Genomic DNA, 22,813 nt, shown 5'->3' with positions numbered 1-22,813 from the left:
ATACACAGGGGCTCAGCCCCATTTTGTCGGGCCAGCCTTCTCTTTGATCCTAGGCTTTCTTCTCACAGTGCTTTTTGCTTCTAAGTGCCACTGTGAATTCTGGGATGTGAACATGCTGCCCCTGTCTTCACTGAGCTGGCTTACAATTCCTGTAGGGATCACCTGGCCCTGGAGGACACACTCAAGGTGACCTTGATCTCATTAGTTCAGAATTCAATTGTATGGTTGACTTCCCTTCCTGTCCCCAGGGAAGAGAGTTGATAATTGCAAACCCAGTCCCAGCAATTATGGACCCCAGGCATCTGTTTGGTGCTTCTTCACTGTCCCCCTCCAGTTCGCAAAGGTGGCAAGCGATAAACAAAGGCAGAAAACTGCCTTATGTTCCACCCTCAAGGGAGATACTGAGTCTGAAATACTGTATGCATCTTTCTAAGAATGATCCATGTTTTCAGTTCTACTAATGAATTTCTTTCTGCAGAGTCTTTTAAAGGAAGCTTTGTGCTACCGTTTTCATCCAAGTAGGCCAGCAGGATAGCGCTAGATTCTGTCCCTTCTACAGCATAATCTAATGGGATATTTCCATTCACATCTTGCAGAAGGACGTTGGCTCCAGCCTGTAAGAAAACAAACAAACAAAAAACTATAATGAACATGGCCGAGGGACTATGGAGGAACACATAATACTTTCTTTTTTTTTTTCTAGACAAATACATTAAACAATTTGTGGAGACCCCAGGTTGCAAAATGTCCCCCTGAGTCTTGTGACATTATAGACCCTGCACTGGCACTGTTATCTCTCCTGAGTTCCTCCTTGAACCCAAATTTACTCAGTGAGTGGCTGCAGAGTCCTGCTCTCTGTTGGTAGTTGCTGTGCTTGTTCAAGCCACAGAGAAGTCTATTCACGAGGTCTCGGTGAGGAAGACAAGCTTGGCCTTATCATTCCTAAATCTATTTCATTAGTGTTTGTCCTCCATGGGAATGCACCTGGGCACTGTCCTCATATTATGATGACTTAGTGTCTGTGCTGACAGCTGCTGCTTGGCTTTGATTTTGCAAGAAACTGTTTCCTAACAAGAAGTACAATCTGTGACTGTCAAGGGTTGGCTTCTTGAAATTCACTGTTCTATCTCTTGGAGCTTCTCTGTGTGCACTTGTCCCCTAATGTTTATCCAGAGTGGAAGGCTTGAAAACTGGTCACCAAAACAGTCTCTACTGCTCTGTATTCACCAGTGAGACCCAAGTGTTTAGCAGCCATAGCTGCTAGCATTCTTCCAGTGCCATGGCTTGAGCTTCTGTCCCTCTTCCCCAGGAGGACCTGTTGTTTGCATCTATTTCTGTCCTGGTCAGTGTTTTCTTGCTAAAGATAGTAGCTTATTCTTTTTCAATAGTTAATAGCTATTTATATTCAACATTCCTAGTTGGTAGGCATTCTGGTTCTCAGGTAGATGCTGAAGAAACAGCGAAGATAGAATGACCAAGGATGAACCATGGTGGCCTGTTACACAGAGCTGGGAACTAGAATAAATCCTTGCTCCCTTTGGTTGCTTTTGTTTAGGTCTTTTAATCACAGCAACAGGAAAAGAAGCTAAGGCAAAGTTTGGGATGTTTACTTTCTCATATATTCATTTCTCTCTGTTTACTAGGTTGATATGTGAAAGACTGTTCTAGGTTTCAGGATGAACTATCTTGCATGGCCAGTGTCTTAGTTAGGGCTGTTATTGTTTATGAAATACCACAATCAGAGAGAGGCACGTTGGAGAGGAGAGGGTTTATTTGGCTTACACTTCCACATCACTGTTCATCATGGAAGTCAGGACAGGAACTCAAATAAGGTGGGAACCTGACAGCAGGATCTGATGCTGAGGCCATGGAGGGGTGTTCTTTCAGAGTTGCTCCCCATGGCTTGCTCAGCCTGCTTTCTAATGGAATTTAGGACCAACATCCCGGGGTGGCACCGCCCACAGTGACCTAGGTCCTCCTCTACCAATTGCTAATTAAGAAAATGTCTTATAGGCTTGCCTACAGCCCAATCTTGTGGAAGAATCTTCTCAGCTGAGGGTCCTTTCTTGTGACTCTAGCTGGTGTCAAGTTGACATAGGGCCAGCCACCACATATGTCTGCCTTTGTCTCCTCTCCCGCCTCAAATTATAAATGCCTTGAAAGATCCAATTTCTTTCATTGACATAGGCAGGTAGGTCTGCTGCTGTCGTTCCTCAAATGCCTGGGACAGTCCAGAGTCAGACTGGCCTGTTCCACTGGGTCCTGGACAGAGGCACCCTCTCCTCCCTGAAGAAGCTGATTTCATGACAAGTTTCCTGGTTCTACTGCACTCTAAAGTTAATGTGAACAGTACTAGTGAGATGAATAGTCATGGATTACCTTTTTTTTTTTTTATCCACCCAAACAACCCATGAGTAAATGTATACTTTAAGTGGGTTCCATCAGAACAAAAGCACCAATTAGCTGCAAAATTGAAAAATTTCATGAAAATGCCAGAAGAAATTCCTGTCGCCATTGTAAGGTCTAACCTGTAGTACATGCAATGGGAAATCCTCCAGTAATACACAGCTTTCTTTATAAGTATTGTGCTTCTTGTATTAACAAATGTTCGAGATACTCAGGAATAGCAAATCAGCTTAGTTTTATGACGTGAAAATAAATAAGGAAGTCAGTTCATGAAAATAGCATTCTTAATGTTTTACATTTAAAATATGATTATACATATATATGTGTATATATATATGTATATATATACATGTATGTATAATCTTCCAATGTATACACTTGATATAGTTTACAATGTTCTGTTTCACATTTCAAGTTTTACTTCTCAGAGGTGGATCCAGCATTCAGCTATGTTTACAAACATAAGCAGTATAGATGTGTTTGTTACATGGTTTTCCTGCATACTCATCCCAAGCCTTCGTGTGTGGAACCAAGAAGGCAACATCAAACACAACACTAATTTTGTAGCGTATCAGAGTACACATTTGATTACATGAGCAATTATTTTATTACAAGGAAAAAGAAATGAGGAGTTGAAGATTTTAAACTAAATTTGTTTTTCATATAGAAAGCAAAGAATATTGAAGGCTGTCTTTACTTTTTGATATAATCAAGAATAGTCTTAAGAGTTTCTATACATTCCATAAATGCTAAGTATGTTTTAACACAAGCGAACGTTATCTTTTACTTTAAAAACGTGGGGTCTCCAGGCAGCTCCAGAGGCTGCTCTGGAGCCAGAGGCAGAGCAGTCTTGAGTTGGGATTAGTGTAGCTCTCAGTCCTCACCAGAGAAGGTTTTTTTGTGCCGCGAATAGTGAAACAAGTGCAGAGAATAAATGACCATGGAGGTTCAGCCAGAGACAAGACAAATATATCACACCTGCCTCTAGTGCTCAGCGACCACTGAGGGAGAGGAGTCAGAAGGATTGAAGGAGCCAGAGGAGGGGAAGACTAGGGCAAAACAGCATCTGCAGGGCATGACAGAGGTGCTGCAGCAGAGCTCACAACAACCCTGTTTTCTCTGCAGGATCAAGCCAGTTAGCATCCCAACATGGAAGGGTCCACACACCCCATCCATTGGAGTTATTGATACTGGATAACTTCTTGAGGAGGAAACCTCAATTTTCCTTAAGGTGTGGCTCTTGATAGGTCACTGAAACTTCCTGAAGTTAACCATCAAAAGCTGTAAAATACCCATTCTTCACAGCATGGACATCCAGCTCAAGCCATCCCACCTACAAAATTAGAAACCCACCAGTGAGCCAAACCCCTAGATCAACAAAAATGTTTATTTGTACAACATAAACTGCAAGACAAATCTTGACTTTACTTTCAGAAAAATAAATCAATGACATCTTGGTTGATTTTTATAATTAGGGAAGTGAAGGTGATACATTTTATGTGTATAAACCAACAGGGACCCTTCAAGTCAAGTGTGCAACTGGATGCTTGGCAGATCCTACTGCAGGCCTTGAGATCATTTACTCTGTTTATTGAAACCGGAAAGCCATTTAATTTCCAATTTGCTCTAAATTTTGTTCTTGATATATTAGTGTTGGGACTCCTCACATACATCATTTCCTCTAAATGAGATTCTTTTTCATTCATGCCAGATGACATATGGACCAATAAACATTTTATTGGCTTGTGCTATGTAACAATTTAATCTCAACAACTGTGTTTGTACATGGTTCTACTTAGTAATAATTCTTTGTCACATTAATAGTGAAAGCTTAATAAAAAGTCATGTAATGGGATTGTAATGATAAAATGCCACTACTTTCTTTGTGATTAAACTTTTTGGTGACTTCCCAATTTTAGGTAATTACAAATCTACCGCAAATGGAAAGGCTACCACCAGAATGCTGCATTCTTCTTGTGAGTTTGATCTCATGCCCCCTCAGAATGACATTTTGAAACTCTAACCTCAAGTACTTCAAGTACAGTCATTGAAGACAATGCTAGTTTAGAGGAAGTGACCTCCTGTGTTCTTAATAAGAGAGGCATTTGGGCAGAGACAGAGCTGAAAAGGCATAGCCTGTGCTAATATCATTAAGAGCCAAGGCATGCCTGGTTCTCTCAGGATTTGAAAGGGTCCCTTGACTGTAGACTTCTAGATGTGTGAAAAAAGAGCTATTTGTTTGGTATGTAGACTCTATGACTGCAGGTAACTAAGATGGTGTCCTGTGCCGGCACAATGGACTAAATGTTTATGTCCTTTTTAGGAATTCATATATTACAACCTATCCCATAGAGTGGTAATGCTAAGAGCTGGGGCAGTTTGTGGTGGTTAGCTTGTAAAGCTGAAGACTCCAAGATGAAGATCAATGTCTTCATGAAAGAGGCCTCAGGTCTGTAGAAATGGTCAAGCTCTGGCCAGGTGAAGAAAAAAAGTGCAATTTATTATTTCGTAAGATTTACTCTTAAATATGTATGTATGCCTCCCTACTTGTGTTTATGTGCATCATGTGCATTCCATCCCCACTTGGAGTTCAGAAAAAAGGGTTGGGTTCACTGGGGCTGAAATTACAGGTGGGAACCAACCAGGGTGCTCTGCAAGAAAGCTAAGTGTTCTTCACTATGGTTTCATCTCCCTAGCCCAGCTAGAGAGCCATGGATGTGGAGAAAAAAAGGGACACAATGGACAGTGTGTGCTCATGGTTTATTGCTAATGTGAATGAACTAGTCCCCAGAAGAATAGACTGTCCCGAACTCATGAAGATGAAGGCTGTTGACACATCTAAACCTGATAATAAGCCTCTTAACCTAATCATGAAGATGTGTTTGATTCATGGTGGATTTCATAAATCCTTTAGGAAGAAGTATGTCCATTCTCTGCAAGCTCTTTCAGAGCACTGAAGCCACTTACTTTATTAAGCCATCATTACCCAAAGTCAAAAATGAACGAAGGCTGAAAACAATAGACACTCACAAAGACAGGTGCCAAATCCTCAGTAAAACATTAGCAAACTAGGTGTATGGGAGGGAGGGAGAGAGGGAAGGAAGGAGGGAAGAAGAGAGGGAGGGATGGAGGAGGGAAGGAAACAATGAGAGAGGGAGAGGGAACTGGGATCAATATGTAAAATAAGAAAAAAAAACTAATATATATATATACATATATATATATAAATATATATTAGCACACTGACAAATACATGAAGGTAGTCATACGCCATTACTAAGTAGGGGTATATTGAGTTGTTGGTTGGGTCCTGCTCCCTTTGCTTTTTTTAAGAGAGAGGACTAGGCCTGAGAAAAAACCAGGCATGTCTTGGTTCATAGACCTGTATACACAAGGTTCACATAATCATGTAGGCACACAGACATACACATGCAAAAAAACCTTAAAAGATAATTTGTTTCTCTGTCTTAACATGGCCAGAGGTTCAGCACTTGAAAAATCAATAATGCAATATCTCATACTACCAGGCTGAAAAGCTATAAGATACATGCTCATATCAGTGGATATTGATGAAGCATTTGGCACAATCTGACATCTGTGGAAAACCAGGAAGTGGGCACAGAATGTGATGACTTATGTTTGACAAAGAGTACTTGACAGCTAACACCATACTTAATGGTAAGAAAGCTCACAGTAGCATCAGGCACTAGATAAGGTGTCCCTTCCTGTTAATCTTTCCCAAGATTTCACATGATGGCTTAGCGAGCAGGACAGGAATGGAGATGAGGGTTGTACGGCCTTTGAAAGGAAGAATAGAACCGCATTTTCTCACTAATGAAATGAACTTTTACATAGAGAAAGTCCCAAAATCAAAACATAAAGGAGCCCTGCCTGCCCTCCTGGGTGAATGTAGGTCTCAGGATGAAAGGTCCATGTGAAAACAACTTTCCTTCATTTCTCCATTCTGCAAACATGGGGGTTGAATATTAAAACATGCTGCTGCCACTATTAGAGCCCCAGGGTAGGTAATAATTAGATGATGAACCTAACAAATTGCTTATGGGACAAAAAGAGATGGAAGACTCCCAAGCCGTTCCAGTGCTCAACTGGGAAGAAAGCGCATGGCGATCAGTAGGAATGCCAAGATGACAGTTCTTCCAAACTTGTCTTGCAGAATCAATAAAATCCCAGTTGAAATCCCAGAAAACTATTGGTAGATACCAACAAGCTGATGACAAAGTTTTACAGTGTTGGAAAGAAGTCTTAAATATCCAGCATAATTTAAAGTAGAACAATGTTGGAAGGGACTTCACCCAACCGAAAGATTTATCATCAAGAGATACAATTGAGATGTGTGATGTTGCTGAAAAAAAAGTATGAATGAACAGATCAATATGCCAGAACAGAGGTCAGAGACAGACCTGCATAAAAATAGACAGTCCTCACATAAGAAAGGCTACACCAAACAGCAGAGAGTGCTGTCAGCAATTAGTGATGGAAAAATGGGGATCAGTGTACAAAGAAACAGACCACAGACTTTCTCTAGCTTCTGCTCTTTCCCCCAGGTCAGGCCATACCATCCTATGGGCTTCCCCAAGCTGGCTGCAGAGAGCTTCCACGAGTGCAGCTGTCAGGAGATCTACTCACACCCCTTGCAGCTGTGAGCCAGGCCTGTCCCTTCCCTGCTACACAGGCCCACCTCACCACGAGCAGTCTAGCACACAGGCTAGGTCACATACTCACACTCATGATGCTCACTTCTCCTAAAATTCATGTCAGCAACCTTGCTGCATTCTCTGGAACTGAAGGATTCCCTTCCCTTCAGGCCCCACCATGGCTGTCTATAGTCTTAACAGTACCTCTCCAATTAACCTCTCTTGCTAGGGGCAACTTGTCGGGGATTTTCTTGCCACAGGCACATTCTTCACAAAAATTCATTCATAATAGATCACAGAGCAGACTGTAAAGTGTGGACGTTGAAACACTCCTCTGATAATGTAGGAAGAAATCTAGATGTTGATGAATGAGTGGGGTGATGGGATTGCTTATTTCAAGCCTCAGCTGAGATGCCAGAACCCTAGGCTATGAGAAAGGAGGTTGCAGTTAGAACATTCAATACCAAAGCTAGCAATCAGCTTTGCCTGGTGAATGGGCTGGGGTGGTCACTGTTCAGTGGTCTCTGTGGCCCCAAAGCAGTGGGTTCTTCCATCTCTCATGGCTTCCATTGTTTATGCAGAGAGAAAATTAGAAGCCTGTAATTTTTTTCCTTTAGATTCTAGATTTTAGGCAGATAACACAGCTGGTAATAGAGTTGGGTAGCCCACTTATTCATTAAGGAACCATGCACTGAACTTTTATTATGATTAAAATGTGCTTTGAGAATGTAATGCTTACATTTTTTTGTGGCAATAAAAATTAAAAGCCTTTTTTATGGTCATTTTAAAAATTTATAACAGTTGAGTTATATCAAAACACAGTTTTATAGCTCCCTCCATAAACCTTCTTAGGTCAATGGTTACTACTTGGAGAGACCATAATATTTATATGTGTGCTTGTTGCCATGGTAAATACCACAATGAAGCACACAAGAAAGGAGAAACAATCCTTGGGATTCTAAGGGCTGGATGTGAGTAGTATGTACAGTCATCAGTCAGTCATCCTAAAGACATCCCCAAATATTGGCAGGATGACAGTTTGCTATAGTGGTAAAGGGAGGGTGGTCCTAAAGACCATGAGGACAGAGGTCTCAATCCCAGACCAAAGAAGAAAACTCAGTATGGGCCAATGTGAGCATAGTGATTTAGCAGAGGATGGCTATTAAAACTGGGAGAACCCCCTGAAAGAGCTGCATTATAAACAGGAAGGAATGTTAGAAGGGAACCATTGATATGCTTGAATGAAAAGAAATAGTAAGGAGAGAAGACATGATTAAAGGATGGAGATGGTTTACTATAGATGTGGGGGCAGCACAAGAGGAAGAAGAGGGGTCTGGAGGAGTCTTGAGTGGACCTTGCCAGCCAGCTGAGCCATGGGCCATGAAAGGAGAGGGGGAGGGGAGAAGGAAGAGTAGGGAGGTCAAGAAGTCAGGAGACCAAGAAAGGAGCCAGGGACCAAGAGAGTGGGAGGTCAAGAAAGTGGCTCAGCCAAAATGGCTGAGTTATATAGGGGAGAGCTGGGAAGTTCAGGGTGAGGGGGCAGGGTGTGCCAGGTACTGGCAGTGCCTAGAGGGTGGTCAGTGTCCTCCTTCATGTGTTAACAAGCACCTTGGCTGTTTGTAGAAGGATTTGAAACCTAATAGCCCTTCCGATGGATGGGCTATAAACTGTTCTTTTAAAATGTGGTGTGTGTGTGTTAGAACCAAAGCTAAAATGAAAGGAAACAGTGAAACACAAAAGAGATTGGGGGTGAGGTGTCCCCTCCATGGGTCTGTGTTTGAATATTTAGTCCCTAGCTGTTTGGGGAACCACACAGCCTTTAGGAGATAGGGCTTAACTGGAAAAAGTGAGTAACTGGGGCCTTAGGTATAGCCTAGCCTTACTTCCTGTGCCCTCTGTTTCCTGTACCAGTGAGTTGTGAAGAGATGAGTAGCTCAAGCACACACCTTGGCCCCCTGGGGCCTGCCCTGTGCTTCCTCACTGTGATGGACTGCATCCCTTCAAACTGTGAGCCTAAACCCTTCCTCCCTTCAGTGGCTTCCACAGATGTTCTGTCATACTGACTGGAAAGGTAATCAGTATGGCAGGCAGGAAGTATGTACTATAAGAGATCAAATAATAAAACAACCAGTAAAAAAAAAAACTGTATAGAATATGCAATTATATTTTTACCACAAAACTCCCTATTATTAAAAAACATGTTATCAAAAGAAGTTTTCAGGTCTGGAGAAGTACAAAGAAAGCTATTGAGTCATGGCATCTTATTTCAGGGCATACTGAGGTACCAGAGCCTTGGGCTATGAGGTAAGAGGCTGCAGAAAGAATGTTCTGTACTGAAGCCAACAGTAAGTTCTGCATGGGGAATGGGATTGGAAAAGGAGAGGACTCTCTGCTGTGGGGCTGGCCACACCCTCACCCATAACAGAGATAGGCTCTCCTGCTGGGTCTCAGGAAGTGCAGATGTCCAGAAATGACAGTCTTGGCTCAGCTCAGTCTGGACCACAGTAAAAGCCAACATTTCTCAGGAACTTGTGAAGCCAGTTCCTGTCTGACAAAAGGAGTCAGTTCCCTGGTCTCTGGCAGAAGGGACATATGGCTCTCCATTGACATGTATGCATGGTTTCTTGTCAAAGTCACTGCTGGCCTCCACTCACATGTCTTTGTCATACATCTCGAAGCCCACACTAGCATCCTGGCCCTTCTCATCTCCTCTAAACTAGCTCCAAGGTTGCTGCAGTTCATAGGTTTTTCCACACCTAGATACCTGTTTGACCTCTGTATAATTCCAAGGTTTCTCCCCTGCTCCCTCTACCACACCCCGTACTATATCTACTATTCACTTTCTTGATATTCTCTGCTGTTCTACCACTTCTTTCTGCAACAAAGAGATAGCCCTGGCCATGTCTAGTCTCCTTCCTTTATTCTTTGCCCTGGATTCCTGAAGATGCCCTTGACTGTTCTTTCTCTCTTATCTATAACAAGAACCTTCCCCTTTGGTTGAACATGGAGAATGTGGCCCACAGGACCAAGGAAGCAGGGATCACAGGGGCCCACAGAGACTAAAGCACCAATCACAGAGCCTGCATGGATCTGAGCTAGGTCCTGTGCATATACTTCATGGTTGTGGGGCTTGGTGTTCTTGTAGGACTCCTTACAGTGGGAGTAGGGGTGTCTCTGACTCCTTTGTCTGATCTTGGGACTCTTTTCTTCCTACTGGGTTGCCTTGCTCAGCCTTGATATGAGTGTGTGTGCCTAGGCTTATTGCATCTTGTTATGCCATGCTTTGTTGATATCCCTGGGAGGCCTGCTGGTTTTTGAAGGGAAACAGAGAAGGAGTGTATCTGGGGGAGAAAGGAGGTAAGGAGGGGGGCTGAAAGGGTTGGAAGGTAAATATGGTTGGGATATAAGAGAGAATAAAAAGAAAAATCTACCTCAAAACAAGGAAACAAAAATACCTCTCCCCTAATCATGGGATGGCCATTGTTATAGTTTGGTACTGGCCCCTTGCTTACATCTCCAAACATGTATATAAGTTATATGAATTTGGTTATTTCTCTAAATATTCTGATGGGGAGCACTGGGGTATTAAGAATATCATAGATCTCTATGATCACATCCCTGTGATGTGAGCATTCATCATTTAAAATTTTATCCCTTGCATGTGGGTAGACTCTTCCACCTTTCTACAATGAGCATGGCAAATTTCGATGGACTGTCTAGTCTTTGTGGTGAAAGCCCAGAGCCCCTCCAGCATGCCACTAGCAAGTCTCATGTCTGCTAAATGCAAAGGTGAAAAGAAATTTAGACATACTAACGATTATCTGGGGAGGTAGCTGGAATGACATTTGAATGGATTAATTATAATTAAAGGTTGGCTCTCCAATTAAAAGAAATAGTTTTACAAGAAAGCCCATTGAGAATGTGTTTCTGAGAAAAGGCCAAGGAAAGGGGTCACAAGGTAGGACAGCAGGGGGTGGGAGACTTGCAGTACAGAAATGCAGCCTGGTTTCATGTCACTTAAGTTGCACATTTAGTAAGCCAGGCATGCCCTCTGTGGAAGGCTTTGTGTGCAACACACGTAGGTGCTTGGTAAATGTTTATTGACTAAAGCCTTGCATGAAACCAGCCAGTGCCCCTAGCTCATTAATCATTCATTTAATTATTGTCCAAAAGCAGCCTGCTTACTTTGTTAAATGAATGTTTGGCTGATCTGAAGAATCTATACCTGTCCTGAGAAAACACAGCCCTTTTCAGCTTTATAAAAAAAAATTGAAGGTTTGGGAAGTTGGCATTCTCTGTCCCTCAGTGTCATGCACTAATGGTCTGAATATTTCTCTCCGGTGTCTTCAGGTACCAGAACCTATTTGTCATGTTCTTCCTTTGGTTAAAAACCATGGCGCAGGATAAGGGCACTTTCTGCCAAGACTGAAGACCCAGGTTCCATCCCTGGACTACACATGGTGTAAGAAGAAAACCCATAGCTCCAAGTTGTCCTCTGACCTCCAAATGCAAACCATGGCACTCTCATGTACACACACACACACGCACACACACACACACACACACACACACACACACACACACACACACACACACACAGAGTAACTGAATGCTAGAAGAGATTTTAAAAAGTATCCTAATCGTATTTTAATCTTCCACTCAATAACGTCTACATACATAAGCAAAAGAAAACACAAAAAGTCTAGACTGGTCTTTTCCATTGCCGGAGGTATGTAGTTTGCAGTTTTCTTCATCTTTGTCTACCAAGTCTGCCTAGTTAACTACTCATCCCAGAAATACAGCCTCCAGGGGATTCTCAAGGCACTCCCCTGCCTTTCATGACAACACAAGCACTGGCTTTCCTTGTAAACCTGGCTGCTTTTCCTCTGTCTTTGCAGCCTCCTGTTCCCTAAAGATTGTTTATAACTAACTGGCTTACTTTCCAAACGCTCTTTCTGTTTTCGGAGTACACATTTCCTGGGTTTATCTGATTTCCTGCTGGCTTCTGTTGCTATCACATGCAAATATGACTGAGTTCCAGTATTAGACGCTTCTCTGCTTTTCCAGGAACCCCATTGCTAACATGTCCTACAGGGATACACATGTGCTTTTCCAGGCAGAGTCCCCAGGAATCTCAGTGCTAATATATCCTACAGGGACACACATGTGCTTCTTCAGGCAGAGTCCCCAGGAACCCTACAGCATTCGACCATAATCTATTATCTCTCCCTATAAACCTCTGCACAGAAGGTCAGAGGAAATATCCCATCAATAGAGTGTCCTTTATCTTCTCATAGACAACCTTGTTGCATCAGCTTTGAACTACATTTTATGGCACATTGTTGAGAGGTCTACAGCCTCCCTGGCCATACTACATGATACCATTATTTACTCTACCAGTGATGTAGCCCTGAGGCATATCTTCATGCTGGGAGGCACTAGGGTAAGATGGAGATCATCTTGTCCACATGCTCTGAGCAGGACTGAGTTGGCAATGAGTTCAGGGCAAAGTCTGTAAAGGTATCTATCAGCGGGACACTCTTTCCCTGGAGATGACCCGGCATCCTCCTCTATGGTATCACTTTGTTTACTGGCTTAGTTATCACAGACAAGTGAGCACACTCTCACTGTGGATGAAGCAGCATGCAGGGCTCTGTAGAACTGAGGAAACAGCTACAGGATCATGCTGGCTGATTATGAGAAACAAGGCTGGAGTTCAGTCAGAAAATCAGACTGGACCCAGTGCCCATAGATAGTTCTTTGTGTATAAGAACAACTACATTGGACAACCTCATAGCCATTTTGACTTTTCTCTTACGTTTCATTGCAAATCTATCTTGATTTCTGCTACCAACTGGATAGTCATATTGATGATATCATCCAGTGGCTGCTCACTCAAATTACAGATTTATTACATATCTGATTTCTTCTTAGCTGGAGAAAATTCATAATGGTAACTTCCTTTATTTGGTACCATTTAACTTTACTGACTTTTTGATATTAAAAATATGTATTTCCTCAGTGTGTATTCCCATCTGACTCATGGCGCTTAACTTTTTAAAGTCATTACCAAAAGTCTTCAGTTGTTACATGAAGGACTACAAAGACATTTCTTCTAAACATTCCAATATTCTGCTTTTGCATGGGTTCTGTGTGAACTGAACTGCTACACAGCTTGGATTTCTCATCCATTACAAACCTTGGATCTTTATGCAAATATTCCCTAAATTTCCACTTCAGCTTCTGAGTGGCAGACAGTAGCTGTTGCATCTTCCTGTGTTGTGTTGTGACTAGCCAATGAATTAAATAACATAACATATTGCGAACAATACAAAATAGCCAAAATATGGAAAGGCAGACAACACAGTAGAGCATGTGTGTGTGTGTGTGTGTGTGTGTGTGTGTGTGTGTGTGTGTGTGTGTGTGTGAATGTATGTGTGTCTGTATTGGCATATGTATGTCTGCATGAGTGTATCTCTGCATGTGTGTGTGTGCATATATAGGTATGTGTATGTATGAGTATGTATGTGCATGCATGAATGTGACTGTGTGTGTATACATGTGTGTGTGCAAATGCATGTGTGTTAGTATTAGTGTGTGTGCAAGTATTGTGAGTGTGTGTGAGTTTATGTGTGTGTATGAATGTATGTGAATGTTTATGTGTGTGCATGTATTGTGAGATGTGAATATATATGTTTGTACATGTGTGAGTGTGTATATATGTGTGTGTGCATGCATGTATGTATGTATGTGTTCATACATGTGTGTATTCTGTGGAGTAAAAATTTTCCCCATGTCCACAAAAAAGTCATTGGTACTACACCTATTTTTACTCAAAATTCTGAGACATGTGGAGATAACAGCAAAAGTCTTCTGGAAGGTTAATGTCACTCTATTGATTCAGAGAATATAGTGTGTAAAATCTGCCATGGGAATTTTCACTTGGCAGGGTTCAGCTTAAGCTTTCCAAATTAAATAATTTAAAATGGAGTAGGTTTCATTATGACTTCATTGAACAAGATAAAACAGCTAACGTATAAATTACCCAACACCATATTTCTATTAATATTAAAGTACCCAAATGTGGCAGTTGTAATATGTATAATATTGGAAAAGGAATAAGGATGTCAAGTCCTGAAAGAAGACAGGATACCATGCTAAGCTGAGGAATGTGCAGTGTGCTGGATCTCACAAACATTGTGGTCTCCACAAAATGAACACATCTTTACAATGCTCTGATGTTATGACATGTTTTCCAAAAAGTGCTTTCAGACAGAAAGTTTCTATAAATAGAGGAATGTCTGACTCCATGAAGTCTGATTTACTAACAGGTGTCTGGCTTAGGACACCTGGATGAGCTCCATGTCTGAGAGTGAGTGTGTTCATGTATGTGTGTTGGTTTGAAGAAATATGGACCCTTTAACTCATGTCTTCAAATGCTGCCCTATAGGGGGTGCTGCTATTAGGAGGTGTGGCTTTGTTGGAGTAGATGTGGCCTTGTTGGAGGGGATGTGTCACTGTGGGGGGTGGGCTTTGAGGTCTGATATGTGAAAGCTATGCCCAGTGTGGCACACAGACTCTTTCTGTTGCCTGTGGATCAGGATGTAGACCTCTCAGCTCCTCCAGCACCATGTCTGCCTGCGTGCTGCCATGCTTTCTGCCATGACAATAATTGGTTAAACTTCTCAACTGTAAACCAGCCACAATTAAATGTTTTCCTTTAGAAGAGTGGCCGTGGTCCTGGTGTCTCTTCACAGCAATAGAAACCCAAACTAAGACGGTGTGTGTTTATGGCACACATGTATATTTATATTTGTATATGAGGTGTGTGTGCATGTGCATTTATGTGTGTGCACATTTATGTGTGGAGGTGTCATTTGTTTGAAGGTTAGGGGAAACCACAGTCATTGATGAGGCATTGTCCATATTTTGTTTGTTGCTTCTGTTTTGAGGCAGGGTCTCTCATAGTTACCTGGAACCTGCCAAAGAGGCCAGGCTGACAGATCAGCAAGCCCCTCTGTCTTCACTTCCCTAACACTGAATTGTAAGGACATTCTACTGCACCTGTTTTTTTTTTTTTTTTTTTTTTTTTTTGAATCTGGGTGCTGACCTTGAACTCAGGTGCTTATGAGCTGCAAGTACTGTACCGACTGAGCTTTCTTCTCAGCCTGTGTCTTTGCCAATTTTAATAGCATCTACCTAATCCTTTCATCCCCTTCCTCCTGTCTTAGGAGAATCTCAACACTGCTAGCTAGCTTTATACCCTCCTGACCCTTGCGTTAAAGTCCTTGAGGTTTCCAGCCTTGGTTCCTCACATGGCTTCTTATACATGCTATACCCTCTTGCCACCTGCTCTACACCTAACTCTTTCTTCATGTCTCATTTGGCTGATCCACAGCTGAATACTTCTCTGTGTCACATGCCCTCAACTTCCCAAGGGTATGAACAAAGCCTTGTACTTGTCCTTTGAATGTCACATACTCTGCAGAGAGCAGACTTGCTGACCATAGCTTCATGCCACTGCCCATCTCTCACCATCCTGCAAGTCTAGGCCATTGCCCATCTCTCACCACCCTGCAGGTCTCGTCCACTGCCCATCTCTTGCCATCCTGCAGGTCTAGGTGCTAATCAGACTTCCTCTGATTCTACAGCAGCCACTTCACTAATCCAGAATGTGTGTGAAACTCAGGATTCTTAACTGCTGAACCCATCCGCCCATCATGTTGTTGCTGGTCTAGCGTTTGTATCATGGTGTTCATTCTCCATGTACAACATAATTCTAATATGCTGCTCTGCTCTCCAACCTTTCTCTGGATCTCACAGCACCCATTTACTTGATGTGTTCTAGCATGTTCTTGGAAGTGAGATCCTCCCCAAAACTTTACAGTTGCCTCTTTTCCTCTAGCCTTGTACACTTTGCTTCAAGTCACAGCAGAGACTGTCTTCTGTAATTAATTAATTAGTTAATTAATTAATTCACATTTCTGTACTCACCCTAGTGCCACCAACACAGAAAGTGCACTCCAAATCCAAGAGCTCTTGTGTTAGGGTAACACACAGGAGGATGTTTCATCCTTGAAAATCTTTCCTTGAGTTACAACCACTAGACCAAACTCAGAGAAGGAAGTAAAGCTCTGCAGGAACACTGTATGACCTGCCCCTTTAAATGAGGACTTCCAGGTGAAATGACCCCACATTGGGTTCCAGGTGCAAAGCTAAAGTATTGCCATGTACAGAGGCACACAGACTTTCTCAATCACAATTCTGGATGTTTAACTTTCTTAGCCCTTCTCAAGATTACATTACTAGGGACACCTCAGCAGTATAGATCAATTATACCATCTCAGAGCAGGAAGCTGTGGCTAAGGCTTTAACTAAAAGCCTAAAAGTATTGGAACTAAATGGCTGCAGTATAGGCAGGGCTTTGTCAATACCCGAATCAGACCACTGCTAAACTTACTCAATTTCACTCATGGAGGAAAATCTATGGTAACTATATTTTACTGGAAACCCAGCTCTCAAATTATGAAGTAATAATAATAAGTTTGAGGAAGTAGAAACTGTCTAAGTTGCCAAGATTCCTAAAATATAGCACCTAAATATGGAAAACCAGGCACCACTGAATTCATGTTTGGGTAAAATGTCTTAAAACATGGAAAACAGTCAGGAAATTATGTGAATTTAAGCCTCCCTGAAAAATAATCAATATGCATCTGTATAAATTTAAATATTAAGTGTCCTACATTCACACACACACAGACATATACCCTTACATAGAAAACATGCCATGTTATAGTATGAATCTAAGTATTAGGTGTGTGCTATACACAGGCACATGGGTGTTCACACACATACATATACATGTGTACATGCATAATCATATATACATATACTTGTATACACATGGACATGCTGCCAATAGATACATGTATATTATGTACACATACATATACAATATATATAACAAACATGTACATAATGAATATGTATATATATACACAGATGTATATAATACACACATATAACACACATGTACAGAATACACACACGTGCACAGTACACACACACCGCAGAAGAAAACTGGAGTGTGTTTTCCTGAATCTAGGTGAATTTTCCTTTCTTTCTTTCTTTCCTTCCTTCCTTCTTTCCTTTCATTTATTTTCATTCTTTCTTTTCTCTCTCTTTATTTCTCTTTTTTTGTATTTCCAATGCTTCTGAAGTAAATAGTTCTTGTATTAGTAAGAAAAGATGCCTAAGAGGCCATCAAATATGAATACACTGGCTGTTCTTTATTGACAGAAATGATTATACATTAAGAATCATTTTTCCCTCAAAGCTCCAGGCTGGGCAACTCTCCCTCTTTTCTCTTGGATGCTTCTGAATTGCTGCCAGGATTTATACGAATCAATAGCAGGAATTAAATAACTGTAAAATTTTAAATTTCATGAGATTCACCTTTGAATTTATGCTTTTGTATTTTAAAACCATTTTTTCTTATATGAGAAAATATGATAACAATGAAAGAATTAAGAATGTTAGGGATTCCAAGATGGAAAATGTCACAGAAAACCCATGACTGGTCAAAAAGCAGAGAACAAATGCTCTAGGATGCCAGCCCCCATGGGGATCTACAACACAACCCTGCTCCTAATGTTCACTAGTGATACTGAAAGGGAGTGGAAAGATCTTAGGAAGCAGAGGACCAGGGAGACTGCCATGAGGCTGCATCTCCTGGAAATGACTTCACCAATGACTGAACAAAGATTGCATCAGTAAACATGCCAACATGGACTTCTGAGATCTCATGGGCCCCTCCCCTGGACAAAGAACTACAGTAGTCTTCACCAGGGAAGTGTCCTCCAACTGGCTCTCTATCCAATATCAAATGGTCAGCCCCGAAATTACACACACACAGGTACATACACACATAGACACATACACACCCAGACATACACACACAACACACAAATACACATAGACACACACACACACATACACATAGACACACAGACACACACACAAGACTCATCAGGTTCTATCTATATATTTATGCACTTATAGGTAAAAATAACTTTTAATTAAGAAAAAGAGGCTATAAATTTGAAAGAGCCTGAAGAAAAGTACATGGAGGGGTTGGGAGGAGGATAGGTAAGGGATATAATGATTTAATTATGTAGCTTGAATTCTAATTGGTCTTAATAATAAAAACCCTGAGTCAGTTATAGGGGTAAATGCTGAAAGATCAGAGAAGCAGAGCAGCCAGCTCTGTCTGAATCCTCAGACAGAAAGGGAGATTCTGTCTCCAGGAATCCTCACACCAAATGCCATGGGCCCCTGTCTCCTCCCACCTTATAGTCCTCTCTCTGCCCAGCCATGTCATTCCTGTCTCCACCTAGTGCTGGGATTAAAGGCCTCTGACTCCCAACTACTGGGATTTAAGGTGTGAGCCACCTCACTCTGACCTTCAGCTAAGCTTTATGTGTTAAAGCACAAGCAATATATCACCACATAATTATATTTTAACTTAAAGGATAAACTAGACATATCTTTTAAAAAAGGTGTTAGAACTCTTTTGGATATGTTGAGTAATTATAACTACAGGACACAGCAAGGCTTGGAAGCACAGGGGCTCCTAGCAAACACGTGCTCATCTTCTCCAACACACTTCCCATGTGATGGGATGGTCTTTACAGAGTGCAAGTTAAAGCCAGGCAGTGTGGAGAGAGAACAGGTTTTACTCTGTGGCACTATGATAACAATGCTCAGACCCCAAGCAGAGCCAAGGACTGCCAAATGCAGCAACAGTGTAGCCCTCAGCCCTGGCAGAGAATTCCCAAGGACATAATGCGTTCTCACTGAAGGAACTTGAAGTTTCTTACAATTCCAAACACACATAATTTTCCAGGGACCCCTTGTAAATCAGCACCTGCTGTATAAACTTAACATCCACTTTGCTTCCCTGGTAGCTGCTGATAGGATGGTATTGCTGTAATAGGAGCTCCCATCAGTCTTGGCGCTTTAGGTCAGAACTCATTTGAACTACAAAAACCTTTGAAGTCTTCCTCTCCTTCCTTTCCTTTGTTCTGGTTTAAACAGAGTCTCCCTATGTACCCTTGACTGCCCTTGTGGTCCTCTTTACTGCCTTCTGAGTGCTAGGATTACTACTATATCTAAATAAGACTGCTTCAGATGAAAACAAAAACATGATCTCCCAAAGAAGATCACACACATGCACGCACGCATGCAGGCAAGCATGCACACACACAATCACATTCCTCTATCATGTCTTTCTTACACAACAGCCTTGTCACATAATTAATGTTTCTAACATATAAAGAAATTTAATACTTTTTTTTCCCATGACCATTTGCTTCACAACTTAAGGTCATACATTCTTTGCAATTAAAATGACAACTGCCAACCTCACATCAGCATTAATTGTGTATGCTCTCTAAGGGTCAAGGATGGGGTGGCTTAGCTATTTTCCCTTGACCATTTCTGCCAGTTAAGAATGGCAGTGACATTTGCATTTATGAAGTTACCTTGAACTGTAAATAATCATGTCTTTGTAACTGCTTCATGAAATTGACTATAAACATTATATGAATTTGTTCATTGACAAATGTACCTCATGCACAGTTTAGGAGATGATTATTTTTTTAAAATATGGGAAAGTCTGATATAGTTCTTTCCAAAGTAAATATTTTTGTAAAGAATATAACAGAAAATGGCTTATAATATTATTTTCAAGTTATAATGAACAGTTTTTCTTTGATCTATAAATATACTTACTATATTTATATATTTAAAAAGTACACATTTATGTATCACATATTTATAGTTTCTGCTGACAAATACTGTCTTACTTTTCAGTATATTATATTTCTAGTTTTCTGGTTTTGAGCACTATCAGATTTACAGAGTAATTGATAATACTATGGAATGTTCCCTCTCACATTGCACCTATACCCCTATTGCTATCATTTGATGGTACCCAGTTTTATGAGAAGGAGCTATTGCAAATGACTTTCTTCAGCAAAAATGTACAACGACTGTGCCTGCCTTTAGTCTACCCCAAGAGCCACCACAGGCCCTATACTATAGTAGTTGCAGCCTTATCTTCTTGGCTTCCTTTTAACTGTAGGGGTTTCTCAGCTTTCCACTGATTTTTACAACCTTGGAAAAGAGAGGCACACTGCTACAGATTTTGTAGCATGGCTCTTGACTGGGGGCCACCTGAAAACTTTTCATGTTGCTCTTTGCTTATGTGTTTTGGTTGACCACCAGGGATATAGAACGTCATTCTCAGAACACTAAGGCTACCTGAAATGAGCACATCTCATCACTGTTGAGCTGGGCCTTCCCTCTCTGAGGGAGCCCTGGTCAGGTTCTGTGGTGATTATCCTTCCTTCCTTCCTCCCTCCCCACACTGTCAGCTTGAGAAGGAAGTCATTGGCAATGCCACAGTATCTCAGGACTCCAGTTGCTTGAGAGTAGATGATCCACATGGATCTTCTCAATTCATCTACACAGTGGATTTTTGTATTCTCTGCTGTTGGAACACAGTCCATGAATGGAGTCATGCCAGGGGAATTCTGGGTGCTTGTGAGAAAACTCCAAGAAAACTAGATAAGAGTCTCGTGGCCTCAGTTTCTTCCCAAGTGTAGAATTGTGCTTGGAATGTGCTTTCTTGCTACTCTCTGTGATTGAACATCTTGCTCATGTAATTCTTCTTAACCCTCAAAGTTTAAGTGACCTGATGCTCTGAATGAAGTTGGCTATTGCATGAGACTTCAGTCCACCTCATTTTAGGCCCTGCTCTCCCAGGTTCACACTGCCAATGAGAGCAGTAAATACTCTCCCATTTATTATTTTAGGCATGAGCACAGATGTATTTATTGTTCCTGCCTTACATTACCCTCCATTATGACTACTTTTGAGGGTTCACCAAATTGTTCCAGCTTGGGCCATTGGGAAGGGTCTCTTTAGATCTTCTCTGTACCCTTTGCAAAGCTTGTCTCCCTCCCTTTACAGATAATGGAAACTCCATCTTGCAAAATCATACCCCTTGCCTGGATTCAGTCATCTCTTCTTCTCAATTTGACTCATTCATGAAGGAAAATCCTGGTACTGTTTTACAGAACTGCCCTGTGCTATTTACTGAATAAGATAGCAAACTTTTAATTTTAGCTTGGCTTTTAATCTATTTTAGCTACCATTTTCCTATGTTACATTTTATTTATTTGTGGCCAGATTATTATTTTTTAATCGATTTTTCTACTTGGTCTTAATCTGCTCATCTTTCTTTAACTTCTTAAGTTAAACTTTAACTTCATTTAACTTCTTAAATAGAAGGCTAAAATTATTCATTGTTTAAACAACTCCACACTCACGATGAGGTGTGAAACTGCTGATAATTTCAGGAATAAACAAGAATTAAGATCAAAGAATTGGAGAAACAATTGAAGGTAGACGATAGCCGTGAAGAGCTTTCCACTCTGTAAGGAGTCCAGCACAGAGCCTGGCAATGGCACGTGGTATCCATCCCAAGTTAAGAAGATGATTTGCCATTTCTTTAGAAAGTCAACTCTTCTAAACATTTATTCTGAAGACGGGGATGAATGTCACTATTTATTGATTTTCCTTGGAGGAAGCACTTTAACTTCAATGTACACAAATATCACATTGATTTTCTCTTCCGTCCAGTCTCAGAGAGACCTAAGGAATCTGTCACCGTGTAGCTCATCATAACTATTAGCCCTTGTATATCAATACCTCAGGCACCAGTTTTCATGTCCAAGCTTATTCCAATCTTGGCTTTTCAACATGGAATATTCTGTTTCAGTGTGGTGCTTGGGGGTGCTGCCTCCAGTCCTAAGTCACACTTCCAATGATCACAGTCTCTCTCTCTCTGGTCAAGGTTGGGTGGTTCTGCACAATGGTCTACTAATGAGCCTTGAGATCATGATGAAGCCATGTGCTGAGCTAGGTTTTGTTGTTGGTAAAGTCTGAAGCATCAGTTCTGCAGTCAACCCGGTAGTCTGGACTTGCCTTCCCTGGAGACCACATAAAGAAGGCAGCCATTTGCCCTGTACCTTCTTTAGAAGATTTGGCATTCCAGACTAGAGTTGGCATGCTGGTTGGCAATAGAACCAGGTTTTAGAGCCCTGCCTCAACTTAGAAAGGAAAAGTCATTGATACCCAGTATATTCAAGGATGGGAAGAAAGTTGGTTGTTGTTAATTTAATTTTGGGATATTTCATACCTGAGTACTATATTTTGCATCATTGCTACCTTTTCTTCTCTCCATCCAACTTCTCCTGTGTCCTCCCCTCCCTGCCAAATTCTTAATCCCATTGGAAGAATGTGTTTAAAAGTTGGACTGCAGTTGCTTGAATGTGAATTTTTGAGAACAAACACAGGCATTCCATTAACACTGATGCATACCAAGTCATGTTATTCTAAAGCTTGTCATAATAGGAACATGGATTATTTTAGGAGCTTCATGATTAACAATGTTGTTTCTAATTATCTGCATTCTTGGGACATGAATGGTGACATAGACACATGCTTTCTCCAAAAGTAGCATGAGAGATATTATTAAACACATAGCTGTCATTGAGTCTTCAAGTGCTAGGCCAACTGGGTTAATGTACTTACTAATACAAGCAACAGGACAATATCAGGGTTGTCACAGGCACAGGCAATGTGCATTGGTGTCCAGAAGTCCTCATCCTGGTGGTTGACATTGA

The 22,813-nt window shown here is 41.3% G+C and overlaps 1 protein-coding gene across 1 annotated transcript in view; it reads right to left on the bottom strand.

Moving 5' to 3' along the window:
- Myo16 (myosin XVI) overlaps positions 1–22,813 on the bottom strand; it is a 335,766-nt gene that overhangs the window by 255,957 nt on the left and 56,996 nt on the right. Inside the window, exons 4-5 of the mRNA XM_051181974.1 lie at positions 22,722–22,813; positions 506–614 (exon numbers count right to left, since the gene is read on the bottom strand). The exon at positions 22,722–22,813 is cut by the window's right edge and continues 52 nt beyond it. Coding sequence (XP_051037931.1) covers positions 506–614; positions 22,722–22,813 — 201 coding nt within the window. The remainder of the gene's footprint in view (positions 1–505; positions 615–22,721) is intronic.

Source organism: Phodopus roborovskii, unplaced genomic scaffold, assembly GCF_943737965.1.
Source record: "Phodopus roborovskii unplaced genomic scaffold, PHOROB, whole genome shotgun sequence".
Taxonomy (NCBI): Eukaryota; Metazoa; Chordata; class Mammalia; order Rodentia; family Cricetidae; genus Phodopus; species Phodopus roborovskii.
The sequence above is the reverse complement of the archived record's forward strand: the minus strand, read 5'-3'. Positions and strand labels throughout refer to the sequence as shown.